This window comes from Perca flavescens, chromosome 17 (assembly GCF_004354835.1).
Source record: "Perca flavescens isolate YP-PL-M2 chromosome 17, PFLA_1.0, whole genome shotgun sequence".
In the NCBI taxonomy this organism is placed as follows: Eukaryota; Metazoa; Chordata; class Actinopteri; order Perciformes; family Percidae; genus Perca; species Perca flavescens.
The window spans coordinates 32274613-32289612 of NC_041347.1; the positions used below are offsets into that span (position 1 = coordinate 32274613).

Below are 15000 nucleotides of genomic sequence, written 5' to 3' on the forward strand. Positions count from 1 at the left end.
GTAGGGTTAGGTTTGGGTTAAAACGCAACACCCAGAATGGGTACTGCGAGGGGCACGGGCACAAGTTGAAACTGGTTGTTGTTCAAAGAAAATTAAATCATTGTTTTTGCTTGATTTGCTAAATTCTACGATGGCTAAGGAACTCTTTTGATGACTTTTGTAGGGCTTCGTGTCCACAAAAATGCGACAAAAAGCGCAGAAAAATGTCGGAAAAAGCAAGAAATTTACAGAAAGCTGACAAATGTCTGAGAACGCCACAAAAAAGTTGGAACAGAAACAATAAAAAATGAGGAAAAAAGCTCCCAAAATGTTTTAACCCCTTGACGCCTGAATTTATTCACAATTATTTAAGAAGTTTATCATGGGTGTTCCTGGCTCCAAGCTGATGCTAAATTAAATTGAGATTGTTAATTTGTCTACAGCATATAGAATAGATTTAAATTTAGGTGTGATGCAAATTAGAGTAGGGGTTTAGGGGTAGGATTAGGTGTAGCGGTAGGGTTAATTTTGCTTCCGTGAACCGGATGTATCTTCCACTCCGACCGGTCCTACGAGAAACCAGTGCATGCAAAAGGTTCCTAGGTATGTATCGCATGTAAACAAACCGGCATTGGGGGGAAACACACTCTATCTCGCCTGCAGCCGGAGTGGAAGGGGTTTGATGCAAATTAGCGTCAGTCGGCGTTTAGGGGTTAAAACCCGGCTTGTGTTTTGAAAACAATGTCAAATAACTACACCTAATCAGCATTGGTCTGGCTCACACCTACTCAAGTTTCTAAAAGAATTGATTAGGTCATGGCTGTTATTTAGCATACTGTAGGAGACTCATTGTCCCCACAGGAAAGGTAACTGTTGTCTCTTTTTGGGAAGCCACCCCCTGCTAGGCCAGACGTGATTAGAGCAAAGAATGTGTATTCATATAGTTGGATTGATTGGGGAACGTACACCTTTCTTTTGAGAGACATCTGACCAATAGGGGAAGATTTCATTTGAGGAACCACCCAGATTTAGGGAATAAATGTGTAATCCGGGGAATGTCTCAGGACTACAAGCCTGGGACCCGACAAGGGCACAAGGGTTTGTGGTCCGGTTTTGTGTATTGTTCGTCATGTAACAGGACTGTTGTTCTGTAACTCCGCAAGGAAGCAGCACGAGATCAGTCCGCCGTCAGCTGCAGCGTAACAATTGTGTTTTGACTGTCGTTTTCATGTTGTTTTATTAAACCTTTTAGTTAACTTTCAATTCGACCCCAGCCTCTCCTTTCTCCTCCAGAAAACGAAGAACGCGTCTTTTAGAGAATTCTTAACAGCAGCTAATAGACGAAGGATTGCATTACAGAGTTTTTACGTTGCTATGGACGAAGGATTTTCTCTAGTGGAAGCAATACAATCGTATTTAAATCAATAAACTCCCATTTAAATCAATATTTTGTCAAGTTATTAGTCAAATTATTGATTTATTTGGTAAATAATAACCATGTAATAAAAGCGGGATAATGTAGAGCGGGCGGTTGTTATAGCGAATACAACCCCTTCAGGCTGATTCAAGATTCCTGATCACTCTGTCGGGGTTGTATTCGCTATAACAACCGCCTCGCTCTACATTATCCCTTACATAATGTGCTGTCCTTGGCTACACACACTGTGTAAAAAGAAAAACCCTACACAAAAAGTGTTATTTGACACATAATTAGTTAATGAAAAAACAAATACACAATTTATGACTTCTAACGCATTTAATATCAATACATTTATCGTTACGTATAGGCAAAAAGATTAACAGAATTGAACCCACGCAAGATTAACAGAAATATAGCTGCAAATAGAACTATACAATTTCATAGAATATAATTTCAGCAATATATATACACAGATTTTCGCCCTTTCATACTACTCGCTACGGCGTAAATTCACTCTTAATTAGTGATAGACCGATTTTATCGACCGGCCGATATTTGCGATTTTAAGTGTGTCGGAATCAGCCGATACGCGGCTGCTGCGTTCGCCGATAGGTTTTTTCTAGAGATGTTCCGGTATCGGCTCCGATACCGCCTAAAACGCTGGTATCGGTATCGGGAAGTACTGGAGTTTATGCACCGATCCGATACCACGTAATAAAGCCCTAAAGAAAATCTACATTAAAGTAGTTTATTTCTGTTCTTTTTCCGTTATAACTGACTGTCAAACTGGATAATAAAAGAAAGTTCTACGGCATTCATTGTTTGTGTTTGTTCATGTTTCACAAAGAGTTGAACCTGAGCCAGACCGACAACAAAGATAGAAATCATATCACATCCATACAGAGATAGTAGTATACAGCTGTTATATATAATATCACATCCATACAGGGATAGTAGTATACAGCTGTTATATATCCTATCACATCCATACAGAGATAGTAGTATACAGCTGTTATACATCATATCACATCCATACAGAGATAGTAGTATACAGCTGTTATACATCATATCACATCCATACAGAGATAGTAGTATACAGCTGTTATATATCCTATCACATCCATACAGAGATAGTAGTATACAGCTGTTAAAACATAATAAAATATATGACACACTGGTATCGGATCGGTACTCGGTATCGGCCGATACGCAAGTTCAAGTATCGGAATCGGTATCGGGAAGCAAAAAATGGTATCGGACCATCTCTAGTTTTTTCCCGGCATTATTTACAGACAGGCGTCCACAGGCAGCTCTGTGTTGCTGGAGACGCTGCACCCGTCCATATGATGCACACTGCACACATAATTTGGGTGATATGAATGTACAATGATTGCAGAAGTGACACTGATCTGTGTTTTTGTTGATTATTTTTAAAGAAATAGCAGAGCAGATCCCCGAAAACAAATTCAGTGTGGCAGAGTTTACATGCCAAGTGTAGTGTTAACTAGCTAACGGTAGGCTAACATTACCTGCTGCCGAGTATAGTGTTAACTAGCTAACGGTAGGATAACTAGGCTAACGTTACCTGCTGCCGAGTATAGTGTTAACTACCTAACGGTAGGATAACTAGGCTAACGTTACCTGCTGCCGAGTATAGTGTTAACTAGCTAACGGTACGCTAACTAGGCTAACGTTACCTGCTGCCGAGTATAGTGTTAACTAGCTAACGGTAGGCTAATGTTACGTGCTGTCAGGTGTAGTGTTAACTAGCAAACGGTAGGCTAACTAGGCTAACGTTACCTGCTGCCGAGTATAGTGTTAACTAGCTAACGGTAGGCTAATGTTACGTGCTGTCAGGTGTAGTGTTAACTAGCAAACGGTAGGCTAACGTTACCTGCTGCCGAGTATAGTGTTAACTAGCTAACGGTAGGCTAATGTTACCTGCTGTCAGGTGTAGTGTTAACTAGCCAATGGTAGGCTAATGTTACCTGCTGTCAGGTGTAGTGTTAACTAGCTAACGGTAGGCTAACGTTACCTGTGTTAAGAAATGTCTAAATGACGTGTTCGTTCTGATTTCTGGAGGAAGGAGGAGAGGCTGGGGTCGAATTGAAAGTTAAACAAAAGGTTTAATGAAACTACATGAAAACGACAGTCAAAACACAATCAAACATAAAACATAAAACACTGCCAGCAGCAGACTGCAAACATGCTTCCCCTTGTGGGGACACAGATAGCAGCCATGCGACATGACAAAACAATACACCGTAAACAGCGGACTTCTACATGCTTCCCCCTGCGGGGTCACAGTTGAAGCCCCGAATCTTTCTCCTGCTCCCACATTTATTCCCATCTCTCAGGATAAGGACAGACCTCTGAATTTCGGGTCTACTCCAGGTCACAGACTAAGGTTGATTATCATTTAGTGCTGATTATATTCAAGTTTACAGAGTTTGCATTTCCTTTGTTCTAACCCAGACTTGGCACCATGAGGTTGGAGACTCAAAGAGACGTTCCTCTTCATATGTTAATAGTTGGTTTTAACCTAATCTATTTAACCAAAGACAGGAAGAGAGGGGGAGAGAAAGGGTCTGTCTTTACTTATTGTTTACAGAGACAAAAGGTGGTGATTGTGATAACCAGATCAGTCTGGACCTATTCTTTACATTCATATACATTCATTCCTATTTTTCATAACCCGGTTACAGCATACAATTTATTACTTAAAACATGAAACATACATAGTTATTAAAATCAACATTGTTACAACTTTATTTAACTCAACATCTGCTGCCGAGTATAGTGTTAACTAGCTAACGGTAGGCTAACATTACCCGCTGCTAAGTGTAGTGTTAACTAGCTAACGGTAGGCTAACGTTACTGCTGCCAAGTATAGTGTAAATTGAGGGAGCAAAAGCAGCATTGGCTCCAAAATAATCCATATCGGTCGATCCCTACATGTAATCGCAAGGTAATGTAAGTTAATGGAGGCCAAACAGCGTTGATAAACACGCTATAAAGCGAGTATGCGTCTTGATAACACGCCAATAGTGGCGTACGAATTGGCGTGTCGTACATACGCCACTTCATGAGATCAGTCTGGCCTGTTTGGATAACTTTCTGTAACCAGAGTTGCATCAAAGTATGGTGGAATCAGCAAGATAGCTAACTAGCCAGCCGCTAAATGATTATAATGTTAACAATTTAATGCTTAAATCTGCACACTTTTGTCACAGCGTAGGAAAAGCACTTCGCTATCGCCAGATATGTACACGTAAGGCTGGTAGGACATTTCACACATTTTGTGGTGGTTGTCCACTGATGTTTTGAGCAGCTATGGAACAGTCACTGCCAGGCTGCTGCCGAATGTAAACATTTAGCTGAACTCTCGCGAGAGTTCGTGCGAGAGTTCAGCTAAATGTTTTAACAGAACACGGATCCTTTCTAGCCATTAGGGCTTTGACTCCGAACTTCGTTATTCGAATATAATTCAAAGATTAAAAAAATAATAACAATGAAGGGAACTTTATCAGGATGCATAGCATCCTGGATCCATGAAATAACTGGCCTTTCAAAATAAAACTCTGCCTGATTCTATGGGAATCTAACATAAGGGTGGACTGACTTTAGTTGCCAGTGGTTTCGACATTAATGGCTGTGTGTTGAGGTATTTTGAGGTTAATTTTAAAATTTAAAATTTGAGTATTTATTTGAGGTTATACAAGCTGGACACTTAATACTTTACATTGTAGCAAAGTGTAATTTCTTCAGTGTTGTCCCATTAAAAGATATAATGAAATATTTACTAAAATGCGTTTTGGCAGGGGGAAAAACTGATCAGAAAATAACGAAAATGTAGAGTAGAAGGTATAGATAATTGCTACAAAATGTAATGAAGTAAAAGTCAAAAGTATGCACTATTGTATTATGTAAATGTACTTAACCCTTGTGCCCTCCTCAAATTTACAATATTGGACACCTTTGTGGCAAACATGTACACGCACACAAAAACTGATATTAAATCATTATATATCACTATTTTTTTCAGATTTCTTTTCCATAAATCACTTAAAACAACTTTTAACTTGCTCAAAAACCAAACAGAACATTAATTATTTTCCATAAAATAAATCGTAGGGGGAATGGGGCTTTGGTGGTGATTAGAGTCTTGGATATGTCAAAGAGATTGTCAACAAAACTGATTTGATTGCATTAGTATTTTTTTTTATGTAGTTCCAGATACTCCCTCTGGACACATTTGTGGACAAAAATGCCCTCATTGACTTCCATTAAAACCAAAACAATTTTTTATCTCACTGCCTTTACACTATAAAACCATGCATTCTGTAATGTCAGCATTGCATTTTGAACAAAAGTGGTGATATTTTGCTGTATTTTTACTGTATTCCAAGAGATTCAACCATTTTCCCTTTGTAGGCTGATACATGAAATTATTGTATTTTTGCCAGTTATATTATGGAGCCGTGTGTGTGTGTGTGTGTGTGTGTGTTTTGTTGTTTAACTACATTCGTGGGGTCCAAAAAGCGGGAGTCCAGTATACTTGTGGGGTCCGGACAGCTTTGTGGGGCCCAAAATGTTGGACCCCACAAGTTTAAAGGGCTGTTTGAGGGTTAAGACTTGGTTTTAGGATTAGGGTTAGAATTAGGTTATGGTTAGGGTGAGGGTAAAGGTTAAGGTTAGACATTTAGTTGTGATGGTTAAGGTTAGGGTAAGGGTTAAGGTTAGGCATTTAGTTGTGATGGTTAAGGTTAGGGTAAGGGTTAAGGTTAGACATTTAGTTGTGATGGTTAAGGTTAGGGTAAGGGTTAAGGTTAGGCATTTAGTTGTGATGGTTAAGGTGAGGGTAAGGGTTAAGGTTAGGCATTTAGTTGTGATGGTTAAGGTTAGGGTAAGGGTTAAGGTTAGGCATTTAGTTGTGATGGTTAAGGTGAGGGTAAGGGTTAAGGTTAGGCATTTAGTTGTGATGGTTAAGGTTAGGCTAAGGGTTAAGGTTAGGCATTTAGTTGTGATGGTTATTAGGTTTAAGGTTAGGCATTTAGTTGTGATGGTTAAGGTTAGGGTAAGGGTTAAGGTTAGGCATTTAGTTGTGATGGTTAGGGTGAGGGTAAGGGTTAAGGTTAGGCATTTAGTTGTGATGGTTAAGGTTAGGGTAAGGGTTAAGGTTAGGCATTTAGTTGTGATGGTTAAGGTGAGGGTAAGGGTTAAGGTTAGGCATTTAGTTGTGATGGTTAAGGTTAGGGTAAGGGTTAAGGTTAGGCATTTAGTTGTGATGGTTAAGGTGAGGGTAAGGGTTAAGGTTAGGCATTTAGTTGTGATGGTTAAGGTGAGGGTAAGGGTTAAGGTTAGGCATTTAGTTGTGATGGTTAAGGTGAGGGTAAGGGGTTAGGGAATGCATTATGTCAATGACGGATCCCCACAAAGATAGTGAGACACACTGTGTGTGTGTGTGTGTGTGTGTGTGTGTGTGTGTGTGTGTGAGAGAGAGAGAGAGTTTGTGTAAATCTGTAAGCAATCACTAATCATTTTAGGGGTCAAAAATACATGGTTTTATACTGTAAATGGCTGCGTAAAGACAGTGGAGAGCTCAACCCAAATCTTCAAATTAGAGAGAGAATCGTCTGTCTGTCTCCAAGCCCAACAAAAGCTCCTTCTTCCCTCGTGGGGTTTAAGTTCCAGCCACACGCTGCCTGCTGCTTGCATAACAATGCGTGACACGCTCAGCGTCTACTTCAGCGTCTGGTCATTATTTTGTCCCCTGCAATCACGTTATTCTCTCTTGGCCTCGCAGTTCGCCGCCCTCGCATCCTCATCGGCTCCGGAAAACGTTGTAATGAGCGTTTTCGGCGCTGCGGGCCGCCTCGTGAGGCTGAGGCGAGGAGACAGCTGCGAGTCCAGCCGAGTCGCAGCGTGTTGGGAGGCCAACAGACTCCCGACCTTGTTACTGAACCACCCGCTTGCTCTCCACAAAACACACACAGGCCTACACAAGTTCTCCTTTTCTTTTTTTTTCGGGCCACTACTCAATGATTACTTGGTCTGTTTCAAATCTACCGAGGGGGAAGGAGATCAGATGCGTTTTTCCCCGCTCGGAGAAGCTCACCCAAGTGGCTTTGCCAAGAGTTTAGTCGGTTAACAAGCTTCTTTTTTTTTTTTTTTTTTTTTACAAAAATGTGACGAAGATCAGACTGTGGGTGAAGAACGTTAAAGTGCCCATATTATGCTCATTTTCAGGTTCATAACTGTATTTTAAGGTTGTACCAGAATAGGTTTACATGGTTTAATTTTCAAAAAACACCATATTTTTGTTGCTGCACAGCTCTCTCTCTCATTGCTGCAGCTCCTCTTTTCACCCTGTGTTCAGGTCCTTGTTTTAGCTACAGAGTGAGACCTCTTTTCTTCTTCTGTACTATCTTTGATTGCACTCGCACATGCTCAGTAGCTCAGATGGTAGATCATGTCAGCTAGCTCCATAGACAGTAAAAGAAAGGCTGTTTCTCCGACTTCAGTCAGTTCCAAGGCAGGATCATCTGGGAGACTTCTTCTAAACCAGGGAGCACATGGAAGTAGTTCTTTTGGAGATTAGGGTGAACTAGTGTGTGTTGTAGTGGTGCTTTGCTTTTGAGAACGAGGTAGCATGCCAGCGTTAGCATTAGCGTTAGCATGCTAACGCTAAGCTACAAGCTAACGGTTGTGGTTAGCTCGTTTTGGATTGTGACGTCACAGTCCGAGCCGATGTTGACCAGCTCACCAGGAGACTGAAGGCAGGACACATTCAGAAACCGGATCTCACTCAGAACACCGTGGATGGATTTCTTTCAAAGTGTGTATGTGTGTGGAAGCACCAGAGACACAAAATAACACCCCAAATCACCAGAAAGTGGTTTTTTTTCATAATATGGGCACTTTAAAACACTTGAAACTCTCCCAAGAGAAATTAAAGCTGCCCTGTGGAAGTTTGTATGTTCAGTGCTGCTCAGTGTTTCTCAACTTGGACTCATTGTGCGTTATCACAAATATGCCGAATGCATTCATCCGCGTTTGAACCATAATCACCACAAAGCTGTCCAGTTCTCGCGACAGCATTTTTCTCAGCGAGTCACTCTGGCATCCTGAGACCCAGCCCATTGTCTTATGTCCACTGTGGTGGACATTTGAGTTTCATTCCTCTCCTTTGAATCTTTTGTGCAAGTCTCTTAATTCCCGCTGTACTATACAGAGGATATCCTGGGCCTTTCAGTGATGTGTTATTTGATTGGCTGGGAGGCCGGGAACTACCTTTTATCTTTCAATCCAAAATGGACAGCATAGGAACATAAGCACATTTTATGGAAAGATAAGAGATGAGTCAAATATTATTTGTCTATGGTTTTGTTACTATGATAATCATATATTTTCTTGTTCATTAAGGTGTTAGGAATCTTAGGAAAAATTTGCCATTTTATGAATGTCAATTCTAGTGGACATCAGGACTATCTTCATGTAAATAATGACTCCACATCTACCAAATTTGTCTGTTTTCGTACTCAAATGATCCTGTTGTCCACTACAGTGGACATTCTTTAAATAAATAAAAATAAAAAAAATTTAATTGTAGGATGCTTTTTTTTTTAACCTTAAACAGGTATGGAATCACAAAAAATATGATTAGGAAAAAAAACATTTTTCCTTGGTTCTCAGGAGGTTAAGTAATGATGCTCATTTACTATGCCCTTGTGTGGCCGGGTTGGCTCAGTGGGTTGAGCAGGCCCACATATACCTTCGAGGTCCAGGGTTCGAGTCCGAGCTGTGACGATATCCTGCATGTCCTCCACCTATCTCTTCTCTTTCTCACCTAGCCGCCTATCAATTAAAGGCGGAAAAGCCCAAAAAACTATTCCCTTGTATGGCCGAGCTGCACCAATCGTATCGTTGTATCTGATATAGGCGGGCCAGAGGCGAGCTAGTTTAATCTACCAGTTGTGGTGCGTTCTTCTTGTCTTGTAATCGCGACTAGTAGCTCGAGTGTGACGTCACATCAGTGTCGAAAAACGAGTAACCCCGGGGTTGTTGCGTTCTTTTTGTCACACAATGCTACGAGTCGGAGAAAAGATGGATTCTTGTAACATTTTTAGTAACATTTAGGATTCTATTCACCCAGTTATTGAGATATTACACAAATATATTTCACAGTTTGATACATGAAACGTTAACGTTAGGCTACTGCTCTGCTTTCTGCTCCAGACTCGGCTTACAGAATTGTTGTCATATAGCAACAACCTCGAATTTCAGCTGCACAAGCTCCAAAATAACTAATCAGGCAATTTCAGCTGCACAAGCTCCAAAATAACTAATCAGGCTATATTTAACTCCTAATAAGACTGTAGAGACATGTCTATAGGTAGCAGTATACAGCACTATGTTTAACTCCTAATAAGACTGTAGAGACATGTCTATAGGTAGCAGTATACAGCACTATGTTTAACTCCTAATAAGACTGTAGAGACATGTCTATAGGTAGCAGTATACAGCACTATGTTTAACTCCTAATAAGACTGTAGAGACATGTCTATAGGTAGCAGTATACAGCACTATGTGGACAACTTCTTCATTTGGTTACAACAAAGAGAAAAGTGCTTAAAATTGTAGAAAACTACAATGTTTACTACATGTGATGCACGACGTAGCCATCTTTGAAAGTGAACTCGGGGTCCTCTGAGTTCAGACGACAGGGGGGGGGGGAGGGGCAGTAAATAACTTTACATCTGAAGCGTTTAAAGACTCTATTTCTCCGTTGTTTATTTCTAAAGAAACACAACAATGTATAAAAGGCTCCATTACCTTGTACCTCACGTTATGGCTCCGTAGCAGACGCTTTTATAAAAAATTATTATTATATCAATTATCAATAAGTAGTTTAAGTAGCTAATATAACAGTTACAATCTGTAAAACTGGACTTAAGTTAACAGTTGTGGTTCTATATAGCATTATTATCGAAAGTAGTAAAGTTAGAACATTAGATACTTTTATTATTCTGTAGGAAATTCAGGCAGCCTGATAGCTGTTAGCCTGTCAAGCACACGTTGCTATCGACACGGATAATTCAGCAAGAGGTTGAGGGTCATTGAACGCATCCCTCCACTGCATATTGCAGCCCTTTCTGTCGTGCCCTGCAGGATATGTCTGCTGCATTACTCCAAAACCAATCACTTAAACCAACAGGTATGGAGCTCAACCCAGCCATGGCTGTGTCTGGTTCTCCATCGTTTGACGGGCGTAGTAACAGTAACTAGGGGGCGTGGCTTTTGGATAAAAGCATCAGCTAAATGACATGTAATGTAATGTAATGTAATATTCACAGAAGATGGATCCTTTCCTAGCCACAAGCCTTCGGATTCTAGTTTCTTTAAAATACCTGAAATGTAAAAAGTAATGCTGGATTTTGTTTATTGATTTATTCAATTACAGACTTTATTTGCTCTCACCAGGAATGTTGTTTGACTTTCCTCACAGCCATTCCTCTTACAAAATAACCTCCCCCCAAAAAAATAAGAATAAGTAAAGACTCAGCCCCACAGTGATGCTGTTTCCAAAAGATCCTGATAAAAAACAAAAAAAATAAAAATAAAAGGCTCAAACACACCAAATCTAACTTCTTGGTCCCCCTTTGTCAGCAAATAAATACCACAACACACTCCCCCAAAACGTCAGGGGAGGCTCACACTACGAGACTCGGATCTAAAAGTTACGATCTCGGTGTAAAAGCTGTAGCGTCTGCCGTCCAGCGTGGACGGGAGAATACATCTCAACAGGGTTTAAAATGTCTGAACCGAGGCGAAGAAATGACAGTGTCTGAAGTTCTATGGACCCTTTTTCACAGCAGACATGTTGACTTGTCATAGTAGGAAAAGCAACAGCTGATGTTGATCACCTTAAAGATGGCTCAGTTCCATCAAGTGTCTCAGTAAGATATATCAGTGAGTCAGCATGAACAATACCAGGGCTGCTCCCTCTTAGTCGATTAATCGGTTGTTTTGGTCTTAGTCAACTTAGATCTCTTTAGTCCATTAGTCAGGTTTGATGCTTTTTTTCACGCTGAATGACTTATTTCCAAGAAATATACGAGCACATCTCTGGTAATCACAAGAATTAAAGGGTTGACATTTTACCTAATAGATATCACCGTGAAACCTCCTTCCCCTACACGTTTTCTGAAATGTTGTGTTTTTAAATATGCAAAGGAGGCATCATCTTATTCTATATATGCATCTTTTTAGCGTGACTCTTTGCGGAGAAACTCAGATTTACAGATCTGTCGATTAAATTAACTAATCGATTAGTCGATACGGTTGAATGAGTGTCAGTCAAATAAGAATTTCTTCAATTGAACACAGCCCTATACTATACCAGGACCTCTCCTAAGTGGAATGCAGCCATCAGTAATGGTTTAATACCAGGACCTCTCCTAAGTGGAATGCAGCCATCAGTAATGGTTTTGTATAGACATTTTTCACAGCAGACATGTTGACATGTCATAGTAGGAAAAGTAAAGGTGTATTCAAAACCATTACTGATGGCTGCATTCCACTTAGGAGAGGTCCTGGTATTAAACCATTACTGATGGCTGCATACCACTTAGGAGAGGTCCTGGTATTAAACCATTACTGATGGCTGCATTCCACTTAGGAGAGGTCCTGGTATTAAACCATTACTGATGGCTGCATACCACTTAGGAGAGACCCTGGTATTAAACCATTACTGATGGCTGCATTCCACTTAGGAGAGACCCTGGTATTAAACCATTACTGATGGCTGCATACCACTTAGGAGAGGCCCTGGTATTAAACCATTACTGATGGCTGCATACCACTTAGGAGAGGCCCTGGTATTAAACCATTACTGATGGCTGCATACCACTTAGGAGAGGTCCTGGTATTAAACCATTACTGATGGCTGCATTCCACTTAGGAGAGACCCTGGTATTAAACCATTACTGATGGCTGCATACCACTTAGGAGAGGCCCTGGTATTAAACCATTACTGATGGCTGCATTCCACTTAGGAGAGGTCCTGGTATTAAACCATTACTGATGGCTGCATTCCACTTAGGAGAGGTCCTGGTATTAAACCATTACTGATGGCTGCATTCCACTTAGGAGAGACCCTGGTATTAAACCATTACTGATGGCTGCATACCACTTAGGAGAGACCCTGGTATTAAACCATTACTGATGGCTGCATACCACTTAGGAGAGACCCTGGTATTAAACCATTACTGATGGCTGCATACCACTTAGGAGAGGTCCTGGTATTAAACCATTACTGATGGCTGCATACCACTTAGGAGAGACCCTGGTATTGTTCATGCTGACTCACTGAAATATCTAAACTGGGACACTTGATGGAACTGAGCCATCGTTAAGGTGATCAACATCAGCTGTTGCTTCTCCTACTATGACCAGTCCACATGTCTGACGTGAATAAAGGTCCATCAGGGTCGGTACTGTCTGTACTGCGACGGTGAAGCCCCAGGTGGGTTGCTGCTTCCGAACCGTAGCGGCAAAGTCGGCGCGGCGAAGGCAGTTCTGTAGCTCTGAGAGGAAGGCACTCCGAGTCCAAACCCGGCTCCGAGACCCTGGCCGCCCTGACTCAGCATCCCGGCGTAGGGAGACGCTCCGTAGGTGAGTCCCAGGCCTCCGTAGGGCCTGTGGGCGTGGTGGTGGTGTCCCGGGACGGGCAGGACCACCTGGTGCTGCACGTTCCTCCCCGGCGTTTCGAAGGCGAACTCGGGAGGAGGGCTGCTGGGTTTGGACGGGGTGGAGGTCAGCGGGTCGGAGAGGAGAGGAGGGAGAGGGGAGGAGGAGGAAGGGGGGAGGGTGGTGTAGCCTTCAGGACCCAGAGGGGGGAGAGGGGAGGGGGAGGAGGAGAGGGTCCCGCTGAGGAGGGGTCTGGTCCAGTCGTCCTTAAAGATCTGGACAGTCAGCGTGGAGACGAGAGGCAGCAGGCGGTTGGTGACGTGAGCCAGAACCAGCTGCTCGTTGGCATCTCGGCGGATACGAACGTGGGCGGAGCCGGCCTGAGAGGGGGGAGAGAGAGGGGGAGAGGGGAGAGAGAGGAGAAAGAGAGGGGAGGGAGGAGAGAGAGATGGGAGAGAGAGGGGAGAAAGATGAGAGAGAGATGGGAGAGAGGGGAGAGAGAGGGGAGGGAGGAGAGAGATGGGAGAGAGAGGGGAGAAAGATGAGAGAGAGATGGGAGGGAGGAGAGAGAGATGGGAGAGAGAGGGGAGAAAGATGAGAGAGAGATGGGAGAGAGGGGAGAGAGATGAGAGAGAGAGGGGAGAGAGATGAGAGAGAGAGAGAGACAGGGGAGAGAGAGGGGGGGAGAGGGGACAGAGGAGAGAGAGGAGAGAGGGAGAGAGATGAGAGAGAGGGGAGAGAGGGGAGGGAGAGGGGAGGGAGAGGGGAGAGAGAGATGAGAGAGAGATGAGAGAGACAGGGGAGAGAGGGGGAGGGGGGAGAGAGGGGACAGAGGAGAGAGAGAGAGAGAGAGAGAGAGAGGGGAGAGAGAGGGGAGGGAGAGGGGAGAGAGGGGAGAGAGGGACAGAGGAGAGAGAGGAGAGAGGAGAGAGAGAGAGAGAGGGAGGGAGGAGAGAGAGATGGGAGAGAGAGGGGAGAAAGATGAGAGAGAGATGGGAGAGAGAGGGGAGAGAGAGGGGAGAGAGATGAGAGAGACAGGGGAGAGAGGGGGAGGGGGGAGAGAGGGGACAGAGGAGAGAGAGGAGAGAGGGAGAGAGATGAGAGAGAGAGGGGAGAGAAAGGGGAGGGAGAGGGACAGAGGAGAGAGGGAGAGATGAGAGAGAGAGGGAGAGAGAGGAGGGGAGAGGGGAGAGAGGGGGAGAGAGGGGACAGAGGAGAGAGAGGAGAGAGGGAGAGAGATGAGAGAGAGAGGGGAGAAAGATGAGAGAGAGAGGAGAGAGGGGAGAGAGAGAGAGGAGAGAGGGGGAGAGAGGAGAGAGAGAGAGAGAGAGGGGAGAAAGATGAGAGAGAGAGGAGAGAGGGGAGAGAGAGAGGAGAGAGGGGAGAGAGGAGAGAGATGAGAGAGAGAGGGGAGAAAGATGAGAGAGAGGGGAGAGAGAGAGAGGAGGGTGAAACAAGAAAGAGAGGGGAGATAGATGAGAGAGAGGAGAGAAGAGAAAGAAGAGAGAGGAGAGAGAGAGGGGAGAGGGAGGGGAGAGATGAGTGAGTGAGAGAGATAGGGAGAGAGAGTAAAGAGAAGGAGAGGAGAGAGGGGAGAGAGAGAGAGGAGAGGGAGGGGAGGGGAGGGGAGAGGGAGGGGAGAGGGAGGGGAGAGAGGAGTGAGAGAGAGGGGGGGAGGGGAGGGGAGGGGAGGGAGAGGAGGAGGAGAGAGGGAGAGGGAGGGGAGAGGGAGGGGAGAGGGAGGGGAGAGGGAGGGGAGAGAGGAGTGAGAGAGAGGGGAGAGGGAGGGAGAGAGGGAGGGGAGAGATGGGGGAGAGAGAGGGTAATTGTTATTAATAGGGTTATAGGACATTGTTTTGATTTTAACAGCTCAGATTCTTCCTCTCTGGTTCTGGTTCTTCTCGTTCTCG

The 15000-nt window shown here is 43.4% G+C and overlaps 1 protein-coding gene across 1 annotated transcript in view; it reads right to left on the reverse strand.

Annotated features, from left to right (window-relative positions):
• Nucleotides 1-12759: 12759 nt before the first annotated feature.
• The window catches only part of slc30a6 (solute carrier family 30 member 6), a 115508-nt gene continuing 113267 nt past the window's right edge, over nt 12760-15000 (reverse strand). The window contains exon 15 of the mRNA XM_028603276.1: nt 12760-13470. Within this exon, the coding sequence (XP_028459077.1) occupies nt 12886-13470 (585 nt within the window). The 3' untranslated portion in view covers nt 12760-12885. The remainder of the gene's footprint in view (nt 13471-15000) is intronic.